The sequence below is a fragment of the Falco cherrug genome, chromosome 6 (assembly GCF_023634085.1).
Source record: "Falco cherrug isolate bFalChe1 chromosome 6, bFalChe1.pri, whole genome shotgun sequence".
In the NCBI taxonomy this organism is placed as follows: Eukaryota; Metazoa; Chordata; class Aves; order Falconiformes; family Falconidae; genus Falco; species Falco cherrug.
Window position 1 is genome coordinate 57,239,443 of NC_073702.1, and position 25,001 is coordinate 57,264,443.

General features: G+C 39.4%; 2 protein-coding genes across 8 annotated transcripts in view; both read left to right on the forward strand.

Annotated features, from left to right (window-relative positions):
- Positions 1 to 1,457, forward strand: part of SOGA3 (SOGA family member 3) — a 33,811-nt gene extending 32,354 nt beyond the window's left edge. For 2 of the 3 annotated variants that reach the window (XM_055714765.1, XM_055714764.1), the window contains exon 7: positions 1,205 to 1,457. In XM_055714765.1, the coding sequence (XP_055570740.1) occupies positions 1,205 to 1,315 (111 nt within the window). In that variant the 3' untranslated portion in view covers positions 1,316 to 1,457. Of the gene's footprint in view, positions 1 to 820; positions 836 to 1,204 lie in introns of all 3 variants that reach the window. The other variant, XM_055714763.1, reaches the window with a different exon arrangement.
- KIAA0408 (KIAA0408 ortholog) lies at positions 10 to 23,176 on the forward strand. 5 transcript variants are annotated; one of them, XR_008732923.1, is made up of 8 exons: positions 10 to 1,541; positions 8,275 to 8,381; positions 12,435 to 12,633; positions 15,527 to 15,868; positions 16,226 to 16,305; positions 17,637 to 19,014; positions 20,899 to 21,132; positions 22,090 to 23,176. XR_008732923.1 is itself a non-coding variant. In XM_027810498.2 (7 exons), the coding sequence occupies exons 3-7, from the start codon at positions 12,499 to 12,501 to the stop codon at positions 21,070 to 21,072; spliced, it is 2,109 nt and encodes a 702-aa protein (XP_027666299.2). In that variant the 5' UTR covers positions 10 to 1,541; positions 8,275 to 8,381; positions 12,435 to 12,498; the 3' UTR covers positions 21,073 to 23,176. The 5 variants fall into 5 exon arrangements, 4 of the variants coding, with proteins under 4 accessions (XP_027666299.2, XP_027666310.2, XP_027666347.2 ...); XM_027810498.2 differs by having other exon boundaries at positions 20,899 to 23,176; XM_027810509.2 differs by having other exon boundaries at positions 12,490 to 12,633; positions 20,899 to 23,176.
- Positions 23,177 to 25,001: the final 1,825 nt, after the last annotated feature.

A 25,001-nucleotide genomic window follows, 5' to 3' on the forward strand; every position in this document is an offset into this window, starting at 1 on the left:
GAAAATTCTATAGACAGTGAACAAAAATCATTATTTCTTAAATTATTTTAAATCCTCCTTTGGCCATATGAAACTTGTTCTACCAATGGGGCTGTTTGTGAACAGTGAATAAGTCTGGTCTCCTGGAAATTGAAAGTATTATGGTCTAGGAGGTGGAAGATTTTACTTCTTTCTGGCTTTGTACCTGCATTTGCCAGAGTTGTGCCTTCATCACCAGTAAAGGTGGTGCAGCATTTTTGGCACATAAATGAACACAATTGTTTTCATAGTGGTTGGGTTCCTGTTAAATGAATAGAAAGAAAATCTTATTGATTTAAACAGGAGGAAACATTAAATTTTTGAAATTATAGAGAATATGTCAAACCACATAGAAAAATAAAACATGCAGATCTACTTTATGCAATCACAGAGCCACACACACACAGAGTAGTGTGAATATTGGAATTGCTGTAATTGATTGTATCTTGTTGAAGGCTTATGGGTCACTGCTTACGTGCAGCAGTGACTAGCATCTTTTGTGTAGTCCATTTTTATGCAGAATTGTTCCAGAGGGGTTTTGGGGAGCAAATTCCTTGCTGACTCAAGATCTTTTGCCATGAAAAATGGAAACTACCTACTGTTATCTTACCATGCAATCCTAAAGTTGGCAAATCTTGTTATTGCTTGTGGTATTATCCAATGTTTTAGTAAGTCTTTTGCTGTGTTACTTTACTTTATGTTGTCCTGCTGGTTTACAGTCAAAGTAGTTGCCAGGTGAAGCTGAAATCTATTATTTCTTATTCCTATGCTGACTAATTAGTCTTTTGTTTCCTTGTATCAGAAAGTCACAGACGCAGTGAGTTTAAAGCTAATCAATTACTATACGTGTATTGCATGCAATCAAACAGAAACATTTAGCATGCTCACTTTCTGATCTAGCAAAGCTCTGGGCTTGTAGAGCTCCCATTAGCTTAAAGGCAGAGTACTGCATAGGTGTGTACAAATTTAAAGCAAACTAATTAGTATTTTCTCTAAACAAATAACAATGGTAGTTAAATTGGACATTTCAGGGCTTGATCATGCAGAACTCCTACTGAAGTCAATGGGAGGTGGGCTTTTGGTCCCTCCACAAGCATAGTCTGATTCACTATTTATTTTGTTGAAACTTTGGACTTGCTATTCCATTAATTGACTGTTCTCTTTGTCTTTGTATTTACTTTCCCAGATGTTCCAGCCTATCATTTTACTTATTCTCATCCTTGTATTATTTTCATCTCTTTCCTACACAACAATATTTAAACTTGTCTTCCTTTTTACACTGTTTTTTGTACTGTAAGCCATTCATCATTTACTGTTCATTGTAGTATTATTTTCAGTTTGTTTATTTTGTCCACCCTCCAAGATAAGAAGTGCAAGAGACATAGTTTCTGTAATAGCCACTGCTGTAAAAACACTGAAGACTACTTGTTTGCCAAAACCAAAACAAAACCAAAAAAACCTGCAAAAAGCATACCAAAAAGTCAACTGGTTGAATAGAAAACCCACTCACCGTGTTCTTCCAGGTAAGCAGAGAACTATTCACTTTGTCTGGTTTTATCATTTTTGAAGAAAAATTTCCCGAGTGACTGGAACCGATTTACTATTCATTAATTTGCACTAAATCAGAAGCAAAGCAGAATTATGCAGAGTGGGTGTGAGGAGTCTGTTCCTTTCCTCTTCCCACTCCCAGAAAAAGAATGTGTTCTAGCCACATAGGAATACTATAACCACATTCAATTTGTCTTCTGCAATTGTATGTCGCAGCTTGTATATATTTTGCATGATTGTAATGATAATGCTTTTCAGCACTGTATTATGTGGATTAGACACCATGGAGGGGACAAAATCAGAATGGTTGGTATATAGAGCACTATATCTGGAAATGTGGGCAAGAAGCTGGAGCCCCTGGGAATGAGGTGTACAAGGAGGAGGTATCAGCGTAGGCAAGGAGTCTTCTGAGAGATGTAGGCTGGCTGGATTCTTTCTGTGCTCTGGAAAAATGGCCATGCTGCATTCTGACTTGAATTTAAGAAAGTGATGCTAGTCACCTTGTCTGATGTCAAATATCTTTTCTTAACAACCGAGTTTATTAGATAACATCTTCCAGTCTGTAGCCACCAGGGCTCTGGATTCTCTCTTCAGATTTCAGAATGAGTTTTGAATGACTCTTGGCTTTCTGAGTGACCCCTGTCTAACCATGCCGTTGGTAGTGAGTGACCGTAGGTGAGGGAAGCTTGTGTCCATAGGTGTGCATCAATAGTCGCTGAATATTCCTGTCATGCCTACTAGAGGATGCACTGAGAACACAGGCGACTCAAGATCTTTCTATCACACTGAACACAGGCAGCTCCTACAAACAGTAGATCTCCCACTATGAAAAACTCATCTGAAATGCCCAATGGAGCTCAGTTTTCTTTTCTGTTTTATTCAACCCATGCTGAAATCACTGAGTCTCACAAATGTGAATATTCCAAAGGTGATATTTTACAAATAAGTGTATTAATGACATTTTTTGTGCAGGTACCATGATAAAAAAATGTAGTAATACATTCTGTTTTGAGAGAAGCACCTCAGAGGGAAGTAAAGGTTGGGCAATAAAATTTATTTCATGAGGATGAAAAAAATAGTAAACTCACAACATTTAGTATTAAACCTTGTTTTTCTAGCTTCCTCTCAGCAAACTCTGCAGGTGTAGTAACCTTGATAAATTAAATCACTTAACCTTCGTTTAATCCAAATACTTATTCCTACCAGGGGATGTTGTCATCTATACTTATTTTGTAGCTAGCAAGATATGTCTAAAGGAAATGATAACCAATATATTTGAGATTAGTAGATAGCCTTGGTGTCCTGATTAAGGAGAAAGTCAGGCCCAAAGTAATTCTGAGGAGTTTCTAAGCTGCTCTAATTTACTCTCAGTTGCCTAAAAGTTAAGTTCCATACGTTAGGAACTATTATGGCAAGATATGGTCAAACATATAATCCCTTCACAGTGAATTTCTGTAACTATAAAGACAATTCTCAAATCACTGGGAAAAGACCCTTTTGCTGCTTTTCTCTTGGCAACTGTTGTAAGAAATTTTTCAGCACCTGCTAGAGAAATTTTTTTTTTTCTCCCATGGATTTGCATTTTGGACATTAATAGTATAATAATTCAAGGCTTAAACCTGTCATTTCAAATCTTAGTACGAGACTGACTTTTTTAGTTTCTTTCTGTTTTATTGTCTCCCTTGGGGGAAGAAAAGATCATTTGCATTTTCTTAAATGTTATTGGCTCAATCCCATAACAGAGGAAAAATCCTAAGTAAATCTAATCTGAAGTTCTGGGCTTTCAGATCTTAACCCACACTTGTTTACACCTTTCTCAGCCTTGTATGTAGTAAAGATAAGTAGAGAGGGTTTGATTTACACTGTGTGTATCAGTAACAGTATAGTAACAGTCACTGTATCGGTAACACTGAATTTATACATTGAATACATCTTGGAAGTAACTGGCAAAGATTTGCAGCTTAGAAATCAGAAAAGGTGTGGATGAACCTCTTGAGACAAAAGGTGGAGCCAACCTCTGCACAGGACTGGAAATTATAACCCCATTGATTACTCTCTGTTTTTTCTTGCATATAGCTGGAGGTTTCCTCATCCTGATTCTGTCAAGCATCAACAAGGCAAACCAAAGCTGAGACCTTTTGGGACATTTAGTGAGTTATTACACAGGCTACGATCTGAAATTAAAGGATACTGAAGTGTACAAAATCATTTTAGAAGCTTCCCACAGTCTCTGAATCTGTGATGAGCAAGGAGAATGGTGAGGACCCCTGCAAACCTCAGTACAGAGAAAGCTCAGTGAGAAATGAGATGTGTTTTTCATGTCCTGCATTTGGGGACATGAAAGGGAGCTGTTTATCTGTTTGGCACCAGATATTGCAGAGAAGTTCACAGCCTTCCATTTTTCACTATTTTAAAAGCTGCTGAGAAAGCTAGCAAAATCAAAAGTGACATCTATCCATAGCCAAAAGATAACCTTTAGCCAAAGAAATTAGATTTCCATGCCTTGCTAAATTGAAATAGCTTGGTCTCACAAAGAAATGCAATGATTATATTTGCCAAGAAAGGAAGCACATTCTCCCTACTCAGTTACTGGCCTGGTGGGCAAAGTCCACCTCACAGGTGTGTGAGTAAGTGCAGCTGAACATGTCCACATCCTCTGTCAGGAGTGCGTGGGAGTCGGGCAGGGCAGACACAGACAGAACACAGCTGATTCACTAGATTCTGTCTGCCACATGGCTTGTAATTCTGAAGAACGGTAATATGAAAAATATAATATTTTGCTTTTACGTGGCAACAAGATGGATATGCCAGGTTACTTATCAGTTCCAATCTCTGTTATACTGATAGCAGATTTACAGTTCCCATTTTGGAATATTCTGGGGTAATATTAATATTCTGGCAAAAATGTCATTGACTTTGAACACCAAGATTGCCTTAATTTCACATTTCTCTGAAAGTTTAAGTTTGTTTCCTGTGTTCCCAAGGAATTCATTCCATGTTCTTTCAGAAAGAACAGATCTTGCATCTATAGATCTAATTCTGACATATTTACGCTTGTGTAAATCAGCAGTAACTCCAATGAATTTCTATGTAATTTAGAAAAATAGATGCATTTTTTCATTTAATGCAACCAGACACATCCAACAAAATTTCCTACCTGTATAGAGTTGGCTCTGAATGCCCTGACAAAATACCTCTACAAATATTTTCTTTACTGTTACAGAACAATTCCCACGATACTAGAATGATCATCTTCTCTAGGATCAGAGATACATCTTTCAACTAAAAATATCCATGCCTGAAGCTCCAGTTAGAGATAGAATAAGTGTCTGCTGACATGTGTCACCAGTGTTTCAGAATCAAAACTAGAACAGAGCAGGTGCTACAGTGCAGAAATATGCCTGGCAGTCGGAAAATAGAAAATTGCCAAAAACATGGCTGTCTAAATATGTGTTATAAAAAGAGATGAACTGCAAATGAACTTTGGGAGTTGTTTACAAAAACAAGCAGAGCTTTAGGATATTAGATGCCCTTCCCCTTAATCACCCCAGAATTTGATAGGTGAGTAGGAGACTTCTAAAGGCATCAGTATCGGGGACATAATTCCCATTGGCTTACATTTCTGTCTCTGATTTAATGCCAGGGGAAGTGATATTCAAACTCAACTTTTGCCATTACCCATGCAGTTGCCTATGGGGAAAATTACAGTGGCTCTATTTAAAGTAAACATCTAAAGTATCTGCCACCGATTTCCAATGTAACCTTGGAGAACTGACATGACATAACACTTTGTTGACTCTATTTCTCCACTAAGTTATATACTATTGCAGAAGTGCACAATAGTAAGAGGAGGCAGAATTTGTATTGCCTTCTGCCCGTTTCTCAATTTGTATATCTGCCTCTGAGATGTATTTGCCAGGATTATCAAGGTGTACATCATTCAGGAATCTGATGTTGTGGTTTGGTTGATTACAGGGGCGGCAGTGCTGTTCTTCCTTTTTGTTACCAGATTTCTGTGGGCACAACAAAATGGGTGTGCCATAACCAAGCTAGTACAGCAGAATTGAAGATGCTCTAATATGGTCTTGAGCACGGACTATTAACCAGAATACACACTACCCTGAGTGTATAATCAGATTGTAGCCCATGCTGAAACTTATACTCCTTTGTCTTCAGTTTTGCATGATGAAGAGAGAGTCAGTGGAGGGCTTGTTTAAAATGCCTTTGCACCTTTCTTGTTGAGGTGCTGACTTTTGACACAAGCAGAGCTGATACCAGGTATGGACAAAGTACACTTTGCCTGTGGAAGCAGTGTGTCAGATGTAGTAAACCTACAATAGCCTTCCTGTTTATTTTGCCTGTGCCAGAGGCTAGAAAGCCACATTTGCTGCTTTGTCTGCTACTGTTGGAGGAGGAACAGTCTCTGATGGATAACTTTTTTTTCCTACTGCTACACTTAAGGGTGTCTGGAACAATGACCCCAGGTTTTTAGAGCTCTCTTTATGCTTTCTTTGTCCCAATTTTTCTCTGCCTTTCCCGTATTAGAATTAGTTTAACATGGCCTTTTGACCTAAGAGTGGGGTCCCATTCTTCTCTCCTAATGAGCCCCTCAGTCTCACACATTTTTGATTCCTTACATTAGCAGAAAAGTAAGATTTTGACTGCGTAAAAACTCATCCCTGAAATTTAGTCCATTGTTTTCTTTAATTTTACTTTGTTTTACTTCAAAGAGTTTACATAACAAGATGAGGGGCATTGAGTAAGCAACATTAAAGACACAAGAATAATATAGCCTGTGCTGATGGATAAGAGTAAAAAAACATAGGTCTTTAGAGTCTGTCTTCATTAGCAGCAGCGCAGCTGCGCTGGCTTTGGAGAGGAGGCACCACTGTGGCACCCAGCCCGCAGCTGTGGGGTCAGTTCTGCTCCTGGGCACTCAGGCTTTGCTCCCAGCCACGTCAGCTCACATGTTGGGATGTAACCTCCCAAAAGAAAGTCACACTGTTGCTTTATTTTTAAATCCTTAGAGTTCAGAGACTGGGATTTTCTTCAGGGACATTCAGTCGTGTACTTGGGCATCTTTGTTCAATTTTTAGATCATCTTTGAAATTTTCACAAATAACCCAATTCCCATTATTTATGTTACATGGGAGCAAAATAACCACCCCAGTAATGTATCCACTGAGACTTACAGTTAGACCATATAAGGTAAAAAAATGTATTTTCCCTGAAACCTGCTTTGGTATTTGCTATAAAATGCACCGAGAGCTAAAATCTTTATGCTGTGTATGGATTTTATCACATAAAACCCAATTGTTTTAAAGAGGAGAGTGCTGAGTAAGCAAAGCATGTGTGAATCTTCGTATCATGTTCTTCGTCCCATTGATCCTCTTGTCATCAGCTGCTTGCCCACAAAAATATACATCACTCCTGCTTAGTGCATTTGAAGATGCCCATCTGATAGCAGAGTTTGTCCAAGTACTTTGTGGCCCTTCCTCAGGTACAGGTGTGGACAAGTGTTCCCTGAAATGTGAATTTTCTTGACTATGAGTGCTCTAAATTACTGTTCACAGACACATCCAGGCACACGTACCCAGCAGGGCAGTGGTATGTACGTGAAGCTTCTGCTGAGAGTCCCTCTCAGTGTGCTAAATGAAAGCAATTTAACACATAGTGCAAGGGGAGGGTTACTGTGGTGGGCAGAGATGCAGAGCTCCTCATGGCTGCAGCTCAGCAGGGGGAGCAGCTAAATTTTGCTATCCTGGCTTCAGGGTGTACTCTGGACTTACTTGCTGGATCATTTCTGTCACATAAGCTCCCTTCTCTCACCCCATGCCAATACTTGCTATGGGCACTCCCAGTGCTTTAAATCCAGACCGACTTGGGTTTGGACCTTCCTTGCTAGCCTTATGCCAGGTATGAGTTTCCCTGCACAAAGGAGGCTCTCCATCCACTCTAAAGTGCTTTGCTTTGCTTTGCTGAGACACAAAGTATCTTAACAGACTGGAGAATCTGATCCAGAAACTTTATAAAGTAGCAGAAATATTTGGGAATATCCCAAAGAAACCATTATCACCCGTCCCAGAATGCAAGACAGTAGGATTATACAGTGCCCAATAATTCTGCACTTCATAAGTGATAGCATATTTAGAGTACAGAAAAAGATTTTAGGGAGGAGTCGTTTGCCTTTAGCTATTTAAGATAGCTGTTAACCAACAAAACTGCTGCTTTAAACAAACTCCCTTTACAAAACAATTTACGAGGATTAAGTTGCAAAGCTCAAAATGATCATACTGAAGAATATAACCCTGAAAACTAGGTCTGGAAGGCAGCAAAGAATCTTCCTTTACAATACGGACGCTAATAAAAGAAACCTAAAATTGCCTATTGTCATAGCTTTAATATTAACACTGGCTGTTTTGGCAAGCTTTAAAGACTGGACTGCACTATAAAACCTAAAAATGTCCTGGACTTGGAGTTGTTTACACAAAATATGAGGAGATATAAAGTTACAGAGCTGGGGGTTGGAAGAGATGGCTTTAAAACCATCCTCCGTGCACTGACGTCACGTGGAAGCCAGCTGCTGGGATGATGCTGAACGGAACTGTTTTTCAGTTTGCAAAAGTTGCGGAGTTATTCGAAGAGAGTTTCAAATGCTGCCCCAGTTGAAAGGTTGTCTCTTGCTTAGCTTTCTTATTTCTTTTAAAGATCAAGATTTGCAGAACTGGATCCCAGCTAGCTATGCATTTCATTGCTTTCACTGCTGTTTAGAAATGGACTGAAAAACTTGCAAAGGATTTCTTATTCCATGAAAGGTATGGTTACAGTTTATTTTAAATCAGTGGGTTTGAGCAGTTAAGATTAAAATAAAAAGCAAATCACTAATATGGCAAACAGTTATTTAAACATCTCTAATGTTATTTATATGTAATCTGGTGTTCATGTATGTTATAGATGGTCGTTATTCATTAATTCAGTGAGTTTCTTCCGAGCAGGCACAGATATATCAACAGAGCAGGGATGACAGGTAGCATTGTGAACACTCAAGTCTCTTTCCTTCTTTCTTTCTCTCTCTCTCTCTCTCCCCCTCTCCCCCTCTCCCTTCCTTCCTTCCTTCCTTTTTCCCCCTTTCTTCCCTCCCTTCTTTCTTTCTTCTTCATATGTTTTCTTTCTCTTCTCTCTCTCTTTGACTCTATAACTCAATTGCCTTTTTCTAATGTATGAAGTGCACAGTATTGTGACACATGGCACAATTTTATAATTGAACCAATACATAAATTTACAATTTCCTTAGCCATCAAAAATACAGAACTTTGTTGGAAATATGATTTAATCGTGCTTTTTTCCTGTAAAATTAAGAGAAGTTTTGTGTATTTGAATGGTTGTGCACATCCAATCCAATTAACTGTTGAAAAATTAACTCTCAGCTGATGTCACTGGAGATTATTTTCAGAAATTATAGAAGTTGGTTGCAAACTATTTTGCATTTTTAATATGCAGATAGAAAGGGCATGGGTAAGACATGAGGGAATAATAACATTAACATCAAATAGTCACTTAAAACATTTTTTGCTTGAGAGGAGGGAGGGCTAAAGGAAACGTTAAGGGAAAATGCAGCTGATGTCAACAAAATTGATTATTTGCTTGAATTTGATTGCTGTAATGAGCTTCTGACCTTGTGTAGGACACGCAGAAAGTGCCAATACTGCAAGAGCACAGATACTGTTCTGATACACACAGCAAATTATAATGTGGCATTTTACATCCCTTTGGGTTGCTTAAGTCATGTGAAATACTCATAAGGACATCTCAGTGCACTATACAGACAGAGGGTATACTACTAGGACTACAACTTGGGTTTTATTGCTAGTAGGGAAAAAACCAAGCTCACCCACCCCCATCTACCCCCAAAAAAAGGGGTGGGGGTGGGGGTGTCATAGGAGTTAAAACTCTCTGAGGAATTTATCCACTGTACAATAGCAGCAAAACTGTATAGTCACCCAGCTGCAAACATCAATAAACATGAGTTTTCTTCTCAGAATTTGTGTCAAGAGGAAATTGGGGAAGGATAAGAAGCAATACAAGCTTTTTGTGGATCTTAAAGCTACAAATAAATGACTACCTGTAACTAACCTCTTCTAAGATCTGATTTCATTTTGATAGTCTCCAGTCTCATTTTTTAGTCAGAGTCCTGTATGAAACAACTTGGAAATTGTTAAGATCCATGCAAACATGGCAATAGTAGTTCCCTGTACTAAGAAACCACCAGGGGCCTTTTCAATGCTATATGCATGCTTGAAAGGAGTACATATTATATATCTATTCTTACATGTGTAAAAAAAAAAAGCTGTATAGTACTGACATTCTAATAATACACTGCTGATTGAAGCATGGTCATTATTACTAATAGTGCACTAGCAAAATTTGAGCAAGTTATTGACAGTTTATGCATGCCTGTCTTGTTCATGACTTTACAGTGTTTATACATTTTTAAAATTTTTCTGACATGTATTTGAAGGATTCTAGTGGAGTAGAGAGTTGATTTTTATTTCTCAAAGATGTCTTGGAAGGTTATAAAGACATAAATGTAGGCAAAAAAAGGGAAGAAAGCAAATGACTGTGCTAAAAATCAGAATCTTTGAATTAGCAAAGTGAGAAAATATTGGAATAGTTTTAAAGTTCATTAGCAATAGATACTTAGATTGCAATAGGTCTTCACTGCAGAAAAAAAAAAAAAAAATTTATTATTTGGTTTTGGTCAACACTTAATGAAATACAAAGCTGAAAGGCTGGCCTGGAGAGATGCAGTCCCTATAGCCTGGCTATCTTCCCTAAGAAACCATGAGCAAACCAGGGTTTGACTTCTTCTGTGATGAGAATGCTGTGCTGTCTTTCAGCAGCTCTTGTTTTCAAGGAGTTTTATGTTTTCATAAGGCTGCCCTGTATGGTTTTAGGCAGGTGTAAGAATGGTCTGAAATCTGTAGATAGTTGAGGGCCAGATTGCCATTTCAGAGGTCTAAGGCAGGTCTGAGTCAGAGTTTGGAACAGTGAGCTCCAATACCACGTTACATGGTGAGATGGTTACACTGTTGTGAAATGGGCTAACAGAGATGTTTGAAGCATAGTCAGCTTGTTCTCTAGGTCCTCCACCCAAAATTGCTTGGGGTAAACAGTTTTGCAGCCGCTTAATTAGGATTGGGGCTATGATGGCTGTCAGCTCAGAGATCCTGTAGCAGGAATTCCTATGACCCAAAGACCTGGGTAACCCACTGGGCTTCAGCTGAGCCCTTCTGCTTACTTGTTCATAAAAGAAGCTGACTCCAAGTGTGGATCAGCTTCCCAGTCAGCTGAAATAACGCAGACACTGGTAAGCAGTGATTACACAGTAGCCACAGCTGAATCAACAAGACTTGTCCAATAAAATACAGGTTGGGGAAGAACTTTGCATGAAGCTCAAGAATTTTGACTATATCAAAGCAAATATGGGCAATAAAATGGGCAGTTCCTGTGAGCTGACAATCACTGACCATCAGCCAGGGAAATGAACAAATTCCAGGAAGGTAAACTGGGCTTACCCCTAGTTAACTCTCTGGTGATTTATTTGCCTGCCCATACGCTGAGTTTCTGTCAGGAGACCAAAGCAATGCAGAGGCATTTTGTGACTAGAACTAGATTCCATGGCCACCAAAGTTAACACAACAGCTGGATTTGGGAGGCAGAGTTAACAAACTCAAGTATGGGTGTGTACCAGCCATTACACCACAGGAACCATCATAACTAAATGAAGGAGTGTTGTTTTGGCCTTGCTGGCACAGTAAATGTACTGATGGTAGTGGAGTTTCTATTGTAAAGCCTAAGAAAGCAAGAGTAACTCCAGGCCCATAAAATCTGTTTTGCTCCACAGTCAGCTGAGCAGATCCAAAATATTTCCGTTAAAATATACATTTTTAGTGGTTCAATTAATAATTTTTCATTCACAGATACTAAGATACTAAAGACTTCTGAAGGGGAAGGAGAAACTGCAGTGCAAATCAGTTAAATATTTTTGAGCTAGATTTGAGTTAGTGCTAAGGTTTTGAACTAGATTTGAGTTAGTGCTATTGGAGAATAGTTTCTAGTTTTCCCTATGCTGGTCCTAGCACTAACATTTATAGATTTAGTTTTGTAAATCCAAAACACACAAACTCTTTATATTGACCTATAGTCCTTTATATAATAGAATGATCCTTTCTAGTGTATATGTATGCTTGTTACCTGTTACTAGCTTTCCTGTCCTGTTTTCCTTCATGTATTCTAAAGCATTCATATAGCAATGAGAACTTTCTGCATGTATCAAGTTTACAGCCTTCAACTGCCAAAAGACTGTCACGGTCTTTGTCGTGCTACATGCATGTGTAAAAGGGGTGCATGAGCAAACATGATACCTTTACGCTTCCAGTTGTCTTTTGAACAAATGTAAAAATAGCTTTCGCCCTGAAGGACAGACATTGCAGGATCCCAAGGTCCTGAAGTGCCATTCAGTATTATGCAGACTCACATTTCACTGAAAACAGGTTTATAGTGAAGAGTAATGGCAAAGATGCAAAGTGGCCACAGTACAAAGCCTACTGTGGCAGACGTTCCTGAATTCTATGATGCTGGATGCGTGTCCCTCCCTGCTTTGCAGGCTGGGCCTCTCTGCCCTCTGGGTTGTGTCCTATGATGCTTAGTTTCTCCATATTTCAGTCACAGTCCAGATATATATCGTGCAATCATACGATGCTGTCTTCTGCAAGGACATTTTGGTTAATTATTTTGGGGTTTTGCTTAGTTATTTTTTTCCCTGAAAGCTAGAATCAAACACAAGACTTATTCTGATAAACTTCCAGGAAACATTCAGGGAAGAAAGAACAAAAGCAGAGCTATCCTCTTGCTGTCACACAGACTGTAACCATGGACCTGCGTAAACAGCTGGAGAATACTGAAAGGAACTGGAATAAAGAGAAGATGGAATTGCTGGAGAGATTTGACAATGAAAGGAAAGAATGGGAATGTCAATGGAAGGTCATGCAGAAGAAAATAGAAGAGGTACTTTTAAACAAAACTCTGAACACTAACATTTTCACTTGGGGTGAAGTGACTTGACATCACTTCAATGTATTTTTTTTCTGAATTATATCCTATTTCTTATCTGTCACTGGAAGTTTCTAATAGCTGATGGTAGGATGCAAAGCCAAGGGTTAAACAGTATTTGTGAGTGCTTATTTACTAGTCATGGATATGAAGCAGGAGGTTAAATGTCACCTTGTGTGAAGTTTGCTATGGTATTGTTGGCGGTATATACTACTGCCAGTTCTGCTGGGCGTGAGCCACGCTGTTGTATTATACATGCTTTTTTCAAGTATATGCTAAACAACTGCATATACGGGGTTTAGGAAAATGCATACTTGGTAACAAAAACTGTAGGTATTACAGTGCACTGGCAAAAAGGAATTAGATGGCACAGATCTGCTGAGGTAAATAGTAATGTTAACACAAGAGCATACATTAAACATACAATAAAACATATGTATCATGTGTAAAATCATACATTAAACACTGCATGATGCAGAATCATTCTGACTAAAACCTGCTCCATTTATGGACAGCCTTTAGTAAAGGAAACAGCTATAGTATATAGCATGAGAGTCCTGACACCACTTGTGTTTATACATACTAATAAACACTCACTCCCTGCCATTTGTAATGCATCTCCTTTCAGAAATAGCTAAGGAAATTATTTATTATTCTTTTGTCCCCAAATTGTCCCTGCAGCAGAACCCTCTGGCACCCTGTAATGCATAAATTGGATCTGCCTTGGCAACATCTAGAAGCAAGTTTTTTCACCACTGAGCTTTCCACATTTTCCATAATATACACATGGACTAGTTTTGCTTGTTCTCTGCCAACACTGTCCTGTGGCTGGGTGACACAGGAATGTATGGCAGAGATTGCTCACATGAAATTATGAGAAGGAAAATGATCAGAGCCAAATGAATTGCAGCCATATACTGCCCGTTAATCCAGCCTGCAGCATAATTCCAAAATGTCAGCTCTCTTATATTTTACCTGCAGTTCTTTCAGACATTGGTATTATAGTCTTTGCCACATTTTGTCTTTTGTGTTAGGACTTTTCTGCCCAGTCTTAACCTAACTTCACCGCCAAGGTGAGAGTGCTTCAAGAGCTAGTAATGTTCCATGTGTGTAGTTGAATTTGCATTTTTTTAGGTGTATAAGCTGTTTTGGACTGAGAATGTGTTGTGAAAAGGTACCCTGGCTATCAATAGTCCTGACAATGGCAGCGAAGACCATGTTTTTAACATGTTCTTTATTAGCATATGGATTAGGAAAGCATGACAGAGACAGAAAAAGAGATTAAGAATGGAAGGGGGCTGAGGGGAAGAGAATGAAGCAAATGGGTGCTGCAGGACCAGACAGAACTGCATGTGATACCCCAAGGTTATCAATATCCTAAGGTCCCCTCTTAAGCTGTGTCTATAGCTGCCCGGGATTTCAGTTGCCTGACATTTCTTTCCCCAAAGCCACATGGCTGGAAAAAAGGGGAGATACCTTTTAAATGCCATCATCTGTAGAGGAATTTCCTCAACAAAACTTGTGCCACCTTACCAGCTTGTCTTTTATTTGGTAGTTTTCTCTAGCCCACCAAAACCTAACTTAATTCCTGGATACCTCCAGGAAGACTTACATGTTTTAGGAGATGACTTTGTTGAGTTATGAGGTGGTATCCTTCCTTCTTACTGCTATCCTGAGTCCATGTGAGGCCCTCATTTCTTGGAAATTACAAAGTTCAACCCTCGGGTTCCATGAGCAGCTGGGCTTTGAGAGTGAAATCTGAAAACCCAGGATGAGGTCAAGTGTCAAGTCTCTGAACGTGAGAACACTTCTAATCCACAGCACTACCCATGAAATGGCCACATGTTCTTCATGTTGTTATTCTTCTTCACTGTCCTTCCAAACACTGTTGTGATGGCCTTGTGCACTGCAAGAGAGCAGGCAGATGGCTGTTCCGAGGTGCCTGCTCTGGGCTTTCTTTGTAAGTGCAAGAATGAAAGTTTATAAAGAGCTGTGGGATTCTTGGCACTGGAAATGATACTGTAAGCAGAAGAGGGGTTTATGATGTTGCTATTTTTTCTAATTATAATTTCTCACAGTTCCCTAGTTTGAATGTGCTGGGTGACAGGAATTAACACCTTTTCATTTACTAATGTAGCCACTGGATCTCAGCAGATAGCATGAAAGAAGAGGGTAACAGCGCATTGCCAAATGATACCATTCTGCAGTACTGATGTATCACTCCACTCATAGTGAAGAATTTCACTTGCCTGAGAACCAGAAGTCTGCTCTAGTCAGATGGCGCTGTATATGATGAAAATTCACTTCCCCTCATTAAACTAATATAAACACCCTGTAATATAGCCAGAGCCCTCCCCTCCTTCACATCCCCTCACATTCTCCATCCATCAGATCAATGCTGTGTCCAATATACTTTAAACACCCTGTAATATAGCCAGAGCCCTCCCCTCCTTCACATTCCCTCACATTCTCCATCCATCAGATCAATGCTGTGTCCACCACACTGTGTGCTGATATTACTTGGAAGACAACCATACAACTTCTGTCTCAAGGCAGGGCCGTTGACCTTGTGTGATCTCTTCCAGTCCCATCCTATGGGTGGAAGCCATACATTAAAACCATGGCAAAGAGTTTGTGAATGGTAACAGCTCTGTCCTCATCCTGTGACAATAATGGTCTGTGAACTATCACACTGTGTGACTCAACACTTCTACTAACACATGTATAAAATCTTTCTACTTGGTGCTACTGACTGAAGCGTCATTCAAAACAGAAGCCAAATATGTTCTTTTATCATAAAGTTCATCACAGTACCAGGATTTAATAGAAGGTTCTATTGGTTTTTCAGCTTTACCAGGAGGTAAAACTTAGAAGGGAGAGCAATATGAGTGTCCATGATAATAAGGCCATTCAGAGCAAGATGCTGCAGCTGTCCATGCATTCCCCTACTTTGGAAGAGAGTGACACAGTGGAGCTAAACTATCAACACAGTGTGGCAAATGACAGGATGGAAAAAAGGAATTTGCTCAGTAAAACAGGACATGAATGTAAAGAAAACAGAGCCAAGAGCAGAAACAATACTCTGTTAATGGACAATCTGGCCTTTGAGAACTGTGAGAAACCTGAAGACAGCCTCAGCATCAAAACTTCCAAGAAAAATGCCAAGAATTATATTGGTGATCTCAATTTAGTAAGTAAAGTATGAGCATGTTTCAGTTACAAGAGTGAGGAAAATACTGAGGCTTTGGCCTGCCAGGCTAACCTAAAGAACTGATCTTCCTGATTTTAGCTTTCCAACAAGTCACTGTCTCTACCGCCTCCTCTGTTTGCTGTGGATGAGTGTCCTCTCTCACTGTTTAAATGTGTTAAAATGTGTTAACAGCATGCTTTTTACCTCCATTCATAACCTGGGAGCATTTTTATATCTTTCCTTGTGCTGCTTTCCTCTGCTGTGAGTCTTAAATGCAAATCACCACAAGTTTAAAAATAATTCTGGAGATACCATTTAAAAGGCTTCTGTTAAAGGACTGTTTTTATATTTATAAAGGCTCTTAAAGAACTTGCCAGAGTCAGTGAAGAACTATGCAGCTATCAAGAGGAAATTCGAAAGAAGTCCAACCACAGAAGGTAGAAACATATTTGGATTCTTTATATTAGAGGGAAAAAATGAATAATGAGACTGTGCTCCTGTTCACTTTGAAGCGGGGGGATGCTGTTGAATTTATTAGGACTTGGGCAGTTCCTATCCTCCTAATGTTTAGTGCTCAGCACAAAACATTCAAATGAAATATACTGAAATATGATACAAGGGTACATTTTGCTAGCAAAAGGGAGTTTATCTGTAGAACTTACAAAATGAAATTAGTATTTATACAAGATTAAATTGTACTTGTTTCTAATGGCTATATAGAGGATTGGGAAAGTGAACAGATATTTCTGATTGCCCTGGTCCCATTTCCATGCAGTTCTATACAACACCTTATGGGTTTGTTAGGCTGGGAGGTTTCTTACATTAAGCCCAGATCTAGCCTTCATGTGTCAAAATCTAAAAGGGGATGTGTCGGGGACTGATAATCCAAGAGTGCAAAGAAGGCAAGAGAAGGAAGAACAACCATACATTTTTACTAACAGAAACCTGGTAAGCCAGACCCTGAAAAGTATGGCAAATGAATGTTCCACCATCTGCTAAAGATTCAATGTTCATGGTCTCCTTTAGCAAGCTAAACACTAGTCTTCCTCTCAAGTTGTGCAGAAATTCTCAGAAGGTAAGACTGAACCTGGGTGTCACAGGGTGCATACCATGAAAGAGACAGAAAAGCTGTGTCTCAGCTATGCTGAGACCCCCATGGAAGTCTGCATCATGACAGGGTCTTCTCAGATGCTCTTAAAGAGCAGAGGGACTTTTTACACTCTCCTGTGCAATCAGTTGGCTGTCTGTCACCAAGTTATTACGTAGCATGGTTAGTGTTTGTATCTTTAAAGCAAATAGAGTCATAGCTGATGCACAGTTTCTAAATCCTGGCTGAGAAAAGTGAGTTTTTAACAGATCTCAAAAGACACATTTTTACTGTCATATGTAATGTTAGGAAACCTACACTATGTCCTAAAGTTTTCTTAATTTGCTTCATAGTCAGGTAGACTCTCACTGGAGTTGTCAGAACTCACAAGATCCCACTGTCCTTACTGTAAGGCAGTAAGAAAACAATCTACAAAAACAAGGAAAAAGGATTTTAGTGGCAAGGGAAAGGAATACAAGATTCGCTTTGTTGAGCTTTCTTCAAATTCTTTGTTTACGTTTCAAATATGCTGGATGTATCAGCTGCAGTAAAACTGCTCCCAAATCTTTTTAAGCAACCAGTGTTAAAACACCTGCTCATGGGGAAGATGAATCCATGCTGAGGTCTCCGGGGGAATACCCTTGTTGCTCATCCCTAAAACACCTCTCCTTTTATTTCCAGAATGAAGTCACTTCCTTTCCTGGGGGAATTTGAGGAAACTCAAAACACAGTTATTCTGCCTGAAATGAACCATGTGTCCAGCAGTGAATCACAGGCATTAGTTGCTTCTGAAACAGAGGAACATAATAATAGGAAGAATCTGATGAGCTCCACCAAGGCTTTGAAGGACATGTCCTATGGTGGTCTTACTGGTGCTGACAGAGGAACAGAATTCAGACCTTGGCACAAGAAAGAAGCTCCACCAGTTCCTCCACGGAGCACTTCTCGGCACCTAACAAATTCACTTTCTGCAGTTGTACAGCTTTCTGAAGCATCAATAAGAGATCCAGGCATCAAAAGCAATTGCAAGGCTCAGGACTGTAGGAGTGGACAGAAACTGATGAAGCCTTCACCTATAAACCAGAATGAAACTGCAGCAGCCTGTGCAAATGAAGGGCAGGCTGTGAAAGGTCCTGTGATGGCAACTGCTGCAATACTTGTAACCAAAAATGAGTGCAATGTACCAACAAATTTCTGCCACAACACGTGGGCATATGATGTGGGCAAACTCGGAAAAGACAATAAAAGTGAACCTTCCTCACTGTCAGCCCAAAAGAGTTGTTCAGATGGAAATATGGCCCAGAGCAACAAGAAGCACCAGAAACAAAATCCCAAGTCTCACAGCAGTCCTTATTACAGCAATGACTTTTATGCCCCTGCTACCCTGCACAGTGATCTTTTGGAAGACTCTAGGTATACTTTGGGAAAGACCCAAAGAAATGAAACTTTAGCAGCAAAGATCGATGAGTTTAACCGGACTGTATTTCACACAGATAAACGTAACAATGCTTTGCAAGAAAACCAGGTGCCTCGAACAGTATCAGAAGATCACAAACCTTGTGGCCCACTGTGTGACTCTGCTATTAGCAGGACAGAAACTGTAAATGCATCTTGCATTTCAAATCCCAAATTCTCTGCAGCAAAGGAGCAGGAAACTAGCAATCCCAGCAAAGCTGTCAGAACAGCAGGGCAACAAAAGCAAATAAATGGACTTCCAAATACTAGTGGTTATAGGCACATGCTTCACGAGCATGACTGGAGACCAAGTAATCTATCCGGTCGCCCGCGTTCAGCTGACTCAAGGTCGAACTATGGTGTTGTTGAAAAGCTTTTGAAAAACTATGAAAAATCAACAGTGACTTCTCCATGTAATGCAAAATGCTCCAAAGATAAGTGGACACGAGCAAATTGTGAATTCACCGATGGGGGTTGCGAAACATTGAGTCAGTATTTAGAAATGCTCCAAATTGAGCAAGGAAAGCAAGAATTGCCAAGGAATTCAGCCAGGCATATTGGGCAGCAACTCAAGCAAGGGAAAGAGCGACAGAAGTTACCAGAGGTAAGGTTCATAAGAATGACAAGAACAAAATAATTCAGTTTCATACCAAGTTTCAGATTCTAAAATGAGGCAGGCTAATGCGCTATTGTAAATAATATGCAGCGATAGACACTTTGAGCCAGGATTTGGATGAATCAGGAATATTTCCTCTGAAGGGCAGAAGAGTTTGAGTAAGTATGACTAGCGAATATGTGTGCCAGATTCTGATCTCTGCTGCTGTTGTGTAAAGCTAGATTTTAGCTGCAGTGCAGTTATTCAAGGACCAAAGTAGTGAGAACTGCAATCAGGTTTTAACTCCCTCCCTCGTTCCTGTAGCTGATGAGGTATTTCACAAGCCTCCCCAATAGCACACTTGGCCATGTCAAAATGCTAGAGGGCTTAGATAGCATTCTTCAGCATCCAGGGTGCTGCTTGGTTCAGGATTTCCTTGGAACTCTCTATGAAAAGGGGTATTGTAGCTCCATAAACTTTCCAGTAATAAAATGACGTCCTCTTACTCTTGTCTCAGTTCCAGGCTTCTCCTATATATTCAAGCATAGGCTTAAAGTAACAGAAGAGTATGGCATGACTAATTAATTTATATTTGGCTGAATTTTATTTGCAGAACTTTAGTAATATTGCCTTTGCCAACATTCTTTCTTAATGAAAAGAGAAACAGATGGTTTTGAAAATACACTATAAATTGCAGGTTCTGTAAAAGACCTGCAAAGAAAGAAAAATCACTTTTCCTGAAGAGCTCCTTGGCCAACAATCACGAAGAGATGTGCTCCTTAGTGTCTCAGAAAAGAGAAGACAAATGTATTTTGAGCTGAGAAACTTAAATGGGTTCAGACTGTCAGCTGTTATGCTTTAAACTCTCACAAATTCACAGACTTCAGTGAAGCTATGTGGATTTAAACAGCTGAGAATCCAACCATGCAGATTTTCTTTTGCACGTCTTTCCGACAGCCTTGCAGTGATGCAACATCTTGCTTAGCAGATGCTTAGCTTTACTACAGCACAGAAAGAAAAAACTATGAAGCTTCCGATTTCCTTTTCATCCCATCAGCTTTTGATAGGAAAACAAATTTTCATCTGTGAATACATAAGGAAGAAATAATGACTAGATAATGATTGAATTTACATTGGTGTAAAGCCAAAATAACTTTACTAAACCAACTGGATTTTTTTTCTCCATAGGTTTACACTTCGTGTTGTCATTTCTAGCCACACAAACTAAGTGTAGAATATTGTCTAATTAGGGAGCACCGTTTTAGGTCCAGCAGCATTCATGTCTCTAAAGACATAAAGAACTACACATGGCATGAGGCATTTGATTTATTTTCAGTATTTCCAAATTACATCGCTGTGGTTATGATCAAAATCTGTTGGTTTTCTAGTGTATATAAGGCTCTGCATGTAGACATGACACTGCATTAATACACAACCACACTGAATTAGTTACTAAGTGTAAACAGCATCATGTTGCACTAATGGAAACAGAGTTCTTAGCAAGATGTGACTGCTGAAATAGGATCTATCAAAAAATACCTGAAAAGTATGTAGCTCATACCCCAGTAATGTTAAGATGGTATCCTGAGTTCTACTTTTAGAACAGTACACAGTGTTCATTGACAAAAAAACTTCCAAAAATGAAAAGAAATGAGAACTGAATGCCACCTTTCCTTGTGTCTGACACTTGTCTCCATATATTTTAAGCTGCAACCGATGTGAGAATCCCTATACATAGAAATAGCTGTTCTTTTGCATTCTGCGCATTACTGTGCTCCTTTTAATAGCTGGAGACCACCTGTTCTGAGGTCACCCCAAATGTCTTCCTGCATTCCCGCTGCATTCCACAAAAGCCGTAACTTGTTAAAGCGAGAAATTGCCTTTGTGTTCTAGATATCTGTGCCAGCTAAATGTTTGAGTGGGAAGGGTTTCTCCCGGCCCGCTCGGCCAGCAAATCGACGCTTACCTTCCAGATGGGCATCCAGATCACCGTCAGCACCGCCTGCTGTGAGAAGAACAGCATACAACTGCTCTGTCTCCTTTCGGTCAGAGACCTCCGTAGTCTGAACCCAGAGCTGGGTCGGATGGTGTTGTGAAAGCTCTACGCCTCATTATTAACTGTGTTCGGTATGTGCTATAACAACCACTTCCACACTGTTGTATCTTGTCCAAAAGTGACCCCCACCACATGCCGGACAAAGCGTTTTGAATCTTAGGTCATCATCACCATGGTCTTCAGTGTTTTTATTGAAATGAAATAACTATACCCCTGGTTTTCTCTGGTTTTTTTGGTAATAGCTCACAAGGAATTTCTTTTGAATGGCATCTTCCTTAATTTGCCAATCAGTTTTGAGTTGAAACAATGTATAGTGCTGTATATTCTGACTCTTCTGCAAACAGCAGAATGTAAAGCTGTATGCATGATCATGTGTTTGTAGGTGCATGTGTTGGACTAGGAAGTATACAGGTCTGTATTTAGAAGAGACAAACTGTGCTAGTGTTGACATTGAAATTACAACCTATATGCCTACATATATATATATACTTTGTGTTTATTTTAAAAAGTTTGAAATATACAGTCCTGATGACATTTATATTTTGTATCTCTTTTACATAGGTTCACAGGTGTAGTATTTAATGTACAAAAACTAAATATGCATTTTTGTGACTGATTGCAGCGATAATGCCTTGCACAATATGTATCTGAAGCAGACTAGCTCGACTGATGCATCAGTCATGCTTCACGGCATCCTCGTTCGGTTTCCTAACCCTTATGATGCTAGGACAAAATACCCAAACATATTTTTTTTTAATTAAAATATTATATGATTTGTAATACATTAGCCTTTTTCAGCACCAGAGACATTTCTGAAATGTTCCAATCCCTTTTAAAAGCTTAAATGTGCCATTATATATTTAGCATACTGTAAACACTTCGCTAATTTCGACTAGTGTAATATAGTTTACGAAGGGAAGAAAAGGGTTGTATGTACTCAATTCTGTAAAACTTATTTTTCCTTCTAGCATTATACTTTGAGGTTTGGCAAAGTCAGATAACAATGGACTTGTTTACTTTCACTCAAGGCAGGAGAACAAGGACCATTGTTCCCAGTGCTGCAGCCACACTCCTTTTTTACTCTTCTCCTAGACTAGAGTGCCTCAGCCACTTGCTAATTTACTGCTCCTGGACTGACTCGTGGCAGTCAGTTACGAAGTTTACTTGCACTCTGGCAACAAGCTGCATCTAGTATGGAAATATTGCATCGAGGTATGATCACAATGCTGCCTGAAATCCTAGACACATGGCGTTGGAAGTATGTTTTTGCCATCGCATGAATTGGTATTATGGGCCGTCTGAATGACATGCACAGAGCCTGGCTTGTTCCTTCCCCCAACGTGAAAGAAATCCAGATGCTACCCAGACTCTTGCTGAACTTTCAGAAAGACAGTGTCCTTCATCCTGGAATTTTTGCACCCTTCTCTAGGCTGTTGCTGGAGGCATAGTGCGGTAACAATGACAAATGTTACCTTTAAACAGCACGTCTATGATAAAAGGAGTAGAGAGGCACTTCTATATCAGCCGGGTCTTGTCTTGCAACTTTTCTGCTGCTGCTGGAGAAACAGTGTGTATTCAAAGGAATTTCAAAAATCACCCCAGGATCCATTAATGTGCACATCTTCTTATGTGAATGTAAAAAGGATTTCAGAGAGAGTGTAGGCTTTTGTCCTAGTGAATTGTATATGTGGCAATATAGGGAAAATTAATTGTGCTTAATTTGATAGTGATCTGTTGTCCTACTCCAGTCATGTTGAGAATCCATGCCTTTTTCCTTCTTTTTAGGGCCTTATTCTTCTTTCTTCCGCACAACTTTGGTTTTGCAGAGCAAGAAGACAGGAGGCCATGTGTTCTGAGCAATACGGCCTGTATGGTAGTACCAGTAATTGTTCAGGCATGCCACCATGGGAGGGAGCAGGCATTAGAGCCATAAATCCCACTTTATCATGCCTTTATGGCTGCCTGCATGGCAAAACCATGCTCAGAGTACTTTGCCCAATCTAGACTTCCGGTCTTTTTGAGGTATAAGTGGTGGGAAAATCCCACAGACAGATCAACAATTAATCAAAATTTACTCAGACATTATTGCAGTTATTACCGAAAAATATACAAGGACAGAAAATATTGAAGGAAATTTTGAGGAAAATTTATACAGTTTGGTTAGAGACAAAAATCTGTGTGCTTGAGTAAAAAATCAAGAGTACTATAAATTTGCCTGTTTGCCCTAATTTAGAGATTGCACTCCATCAGCTTCCTTAGACCTAGAAAAATCAGAGGTGATTCATGGTGATTTTGGAACATGGCTTAAGAGTCTAGCTAACTGGAAATCAGCAAACCAAAATGCCTTGCCAATTGACCTTTTAAATGCCTAAGTAGCTGAGCAGGTTTAAATGCCTAAGGCTAAGGAAAGGGTAATATGAGAAATTGTAAAAAAATGTGGTTCTTAATTTCAGTCAGTGTTGACTTCAATAAAACTCCTTTAAATTACCTTCATGGTAAAGTTTAGCAGTTTTGTTCTGAAAAATGGTGGTGCACTTTCGTTTGAAGTCTGTAACTACAAAAGCGTTTCCCTTGATTAGTCAGTGAAGGTGTTTAATTCCCATCAGTTCCTTTGATCACCTTTGACATATATCACATTGTTGAATAACAGAGAAAGGATCAAATATCTACAACATTCCCTGATGTATGTAAGTTTAATGAACAGAAGGTTTTTGAAATAAACTAATAGGTCAAGGACAAGCCCATTTTGTCTAGACTTTCTGTGTCCGTCTAATTACAGACATTGGTTCTGGCGCCCAAAACTGTCAAAACTGGTGATTTTGGTCTGCAGGTGGCTAGCTGGACATACCAATTTTAGGAAATTGCCACTGACATTGTTTAAATATTCTCTTCAACTGCACCTGTACGGCCAGTGCACTGTGGTGAATTTTTTAGTTCCCAGAATTGTGATTACTGAACCATAGTAAGGGCCTTATTGCACTTACTTGCTAGCAGGGGAAGAGCTCCATTGGACTTCAGGGTTCTTCCATGTTATCTTTGGCAAGGAAATACAGTTACCGTGGAAGCTCTGAAGCCAGAGTTTTTATACACGCACACACATATGCACACACACACTCATGCAAGAACCACAAATAATCAAGTATAACTTGACCTTTCTATTAATCTTAGTGTCACCAATGGAAGCGGTGAGTTTTGTAAGCCTGTTTTTAAAATAGGTTTTTAATATTATTCCTCTATATGCTGTCTAAGGTCTTAATGCAGATGCAGACTTGTTCAGATTGTGCTTTGAACAAATCTGAGACTCTCCTTATTGCATGTTTATGGGCTTTAGTACTGAAATAAATGCAAAACTCCCAGCACACATGGAATCACCTGTCCATTGAAATGGGGGTGTCACTAGGAATCAGCTGGCTGGTACTTAGTTGACAGAAAGCATCATTCTCCCTCCTGATGGAAGATGGAGCCATAATCTTTCCCCGAGACCCTTTTAGGGAGGAGTGCAGCAGAGTAGAAAACCAGAGAAGGGTCAGTTGGAGCTTATCTACATATGCAACAGAGCAGGCCACCTGAAGGCTAGGAAACTGGCCCGACTCAGAGCCTCTGCTAGAAGCAGGAGGAGTACAACTTTTGTATTTTCTTTTTCCTTTAAAATCTCTGGATATCATTCTTCAAAGTGAGAGCACATTTCCACTAAATGTTTTGCCTTCCCAGTGCTAGCAGTAGACTTCTTGTGTATCTTTAAAATGTTGCTGAAAGGATGAACTTTGCTTTTTCTCCAGCAACAATTATTTTTCACTATTAGGCATTCTGTAAGGGAATTAGCTGTTATATATAGCAAAGAATTGGCAATGTAACATCATTTTCCAGAGCATTCAGAGCACCGATTTATTTCTCCAGTTGTCTATTTAAAAAATTCTTTCTGTAAGTAGGGATTTTGTAT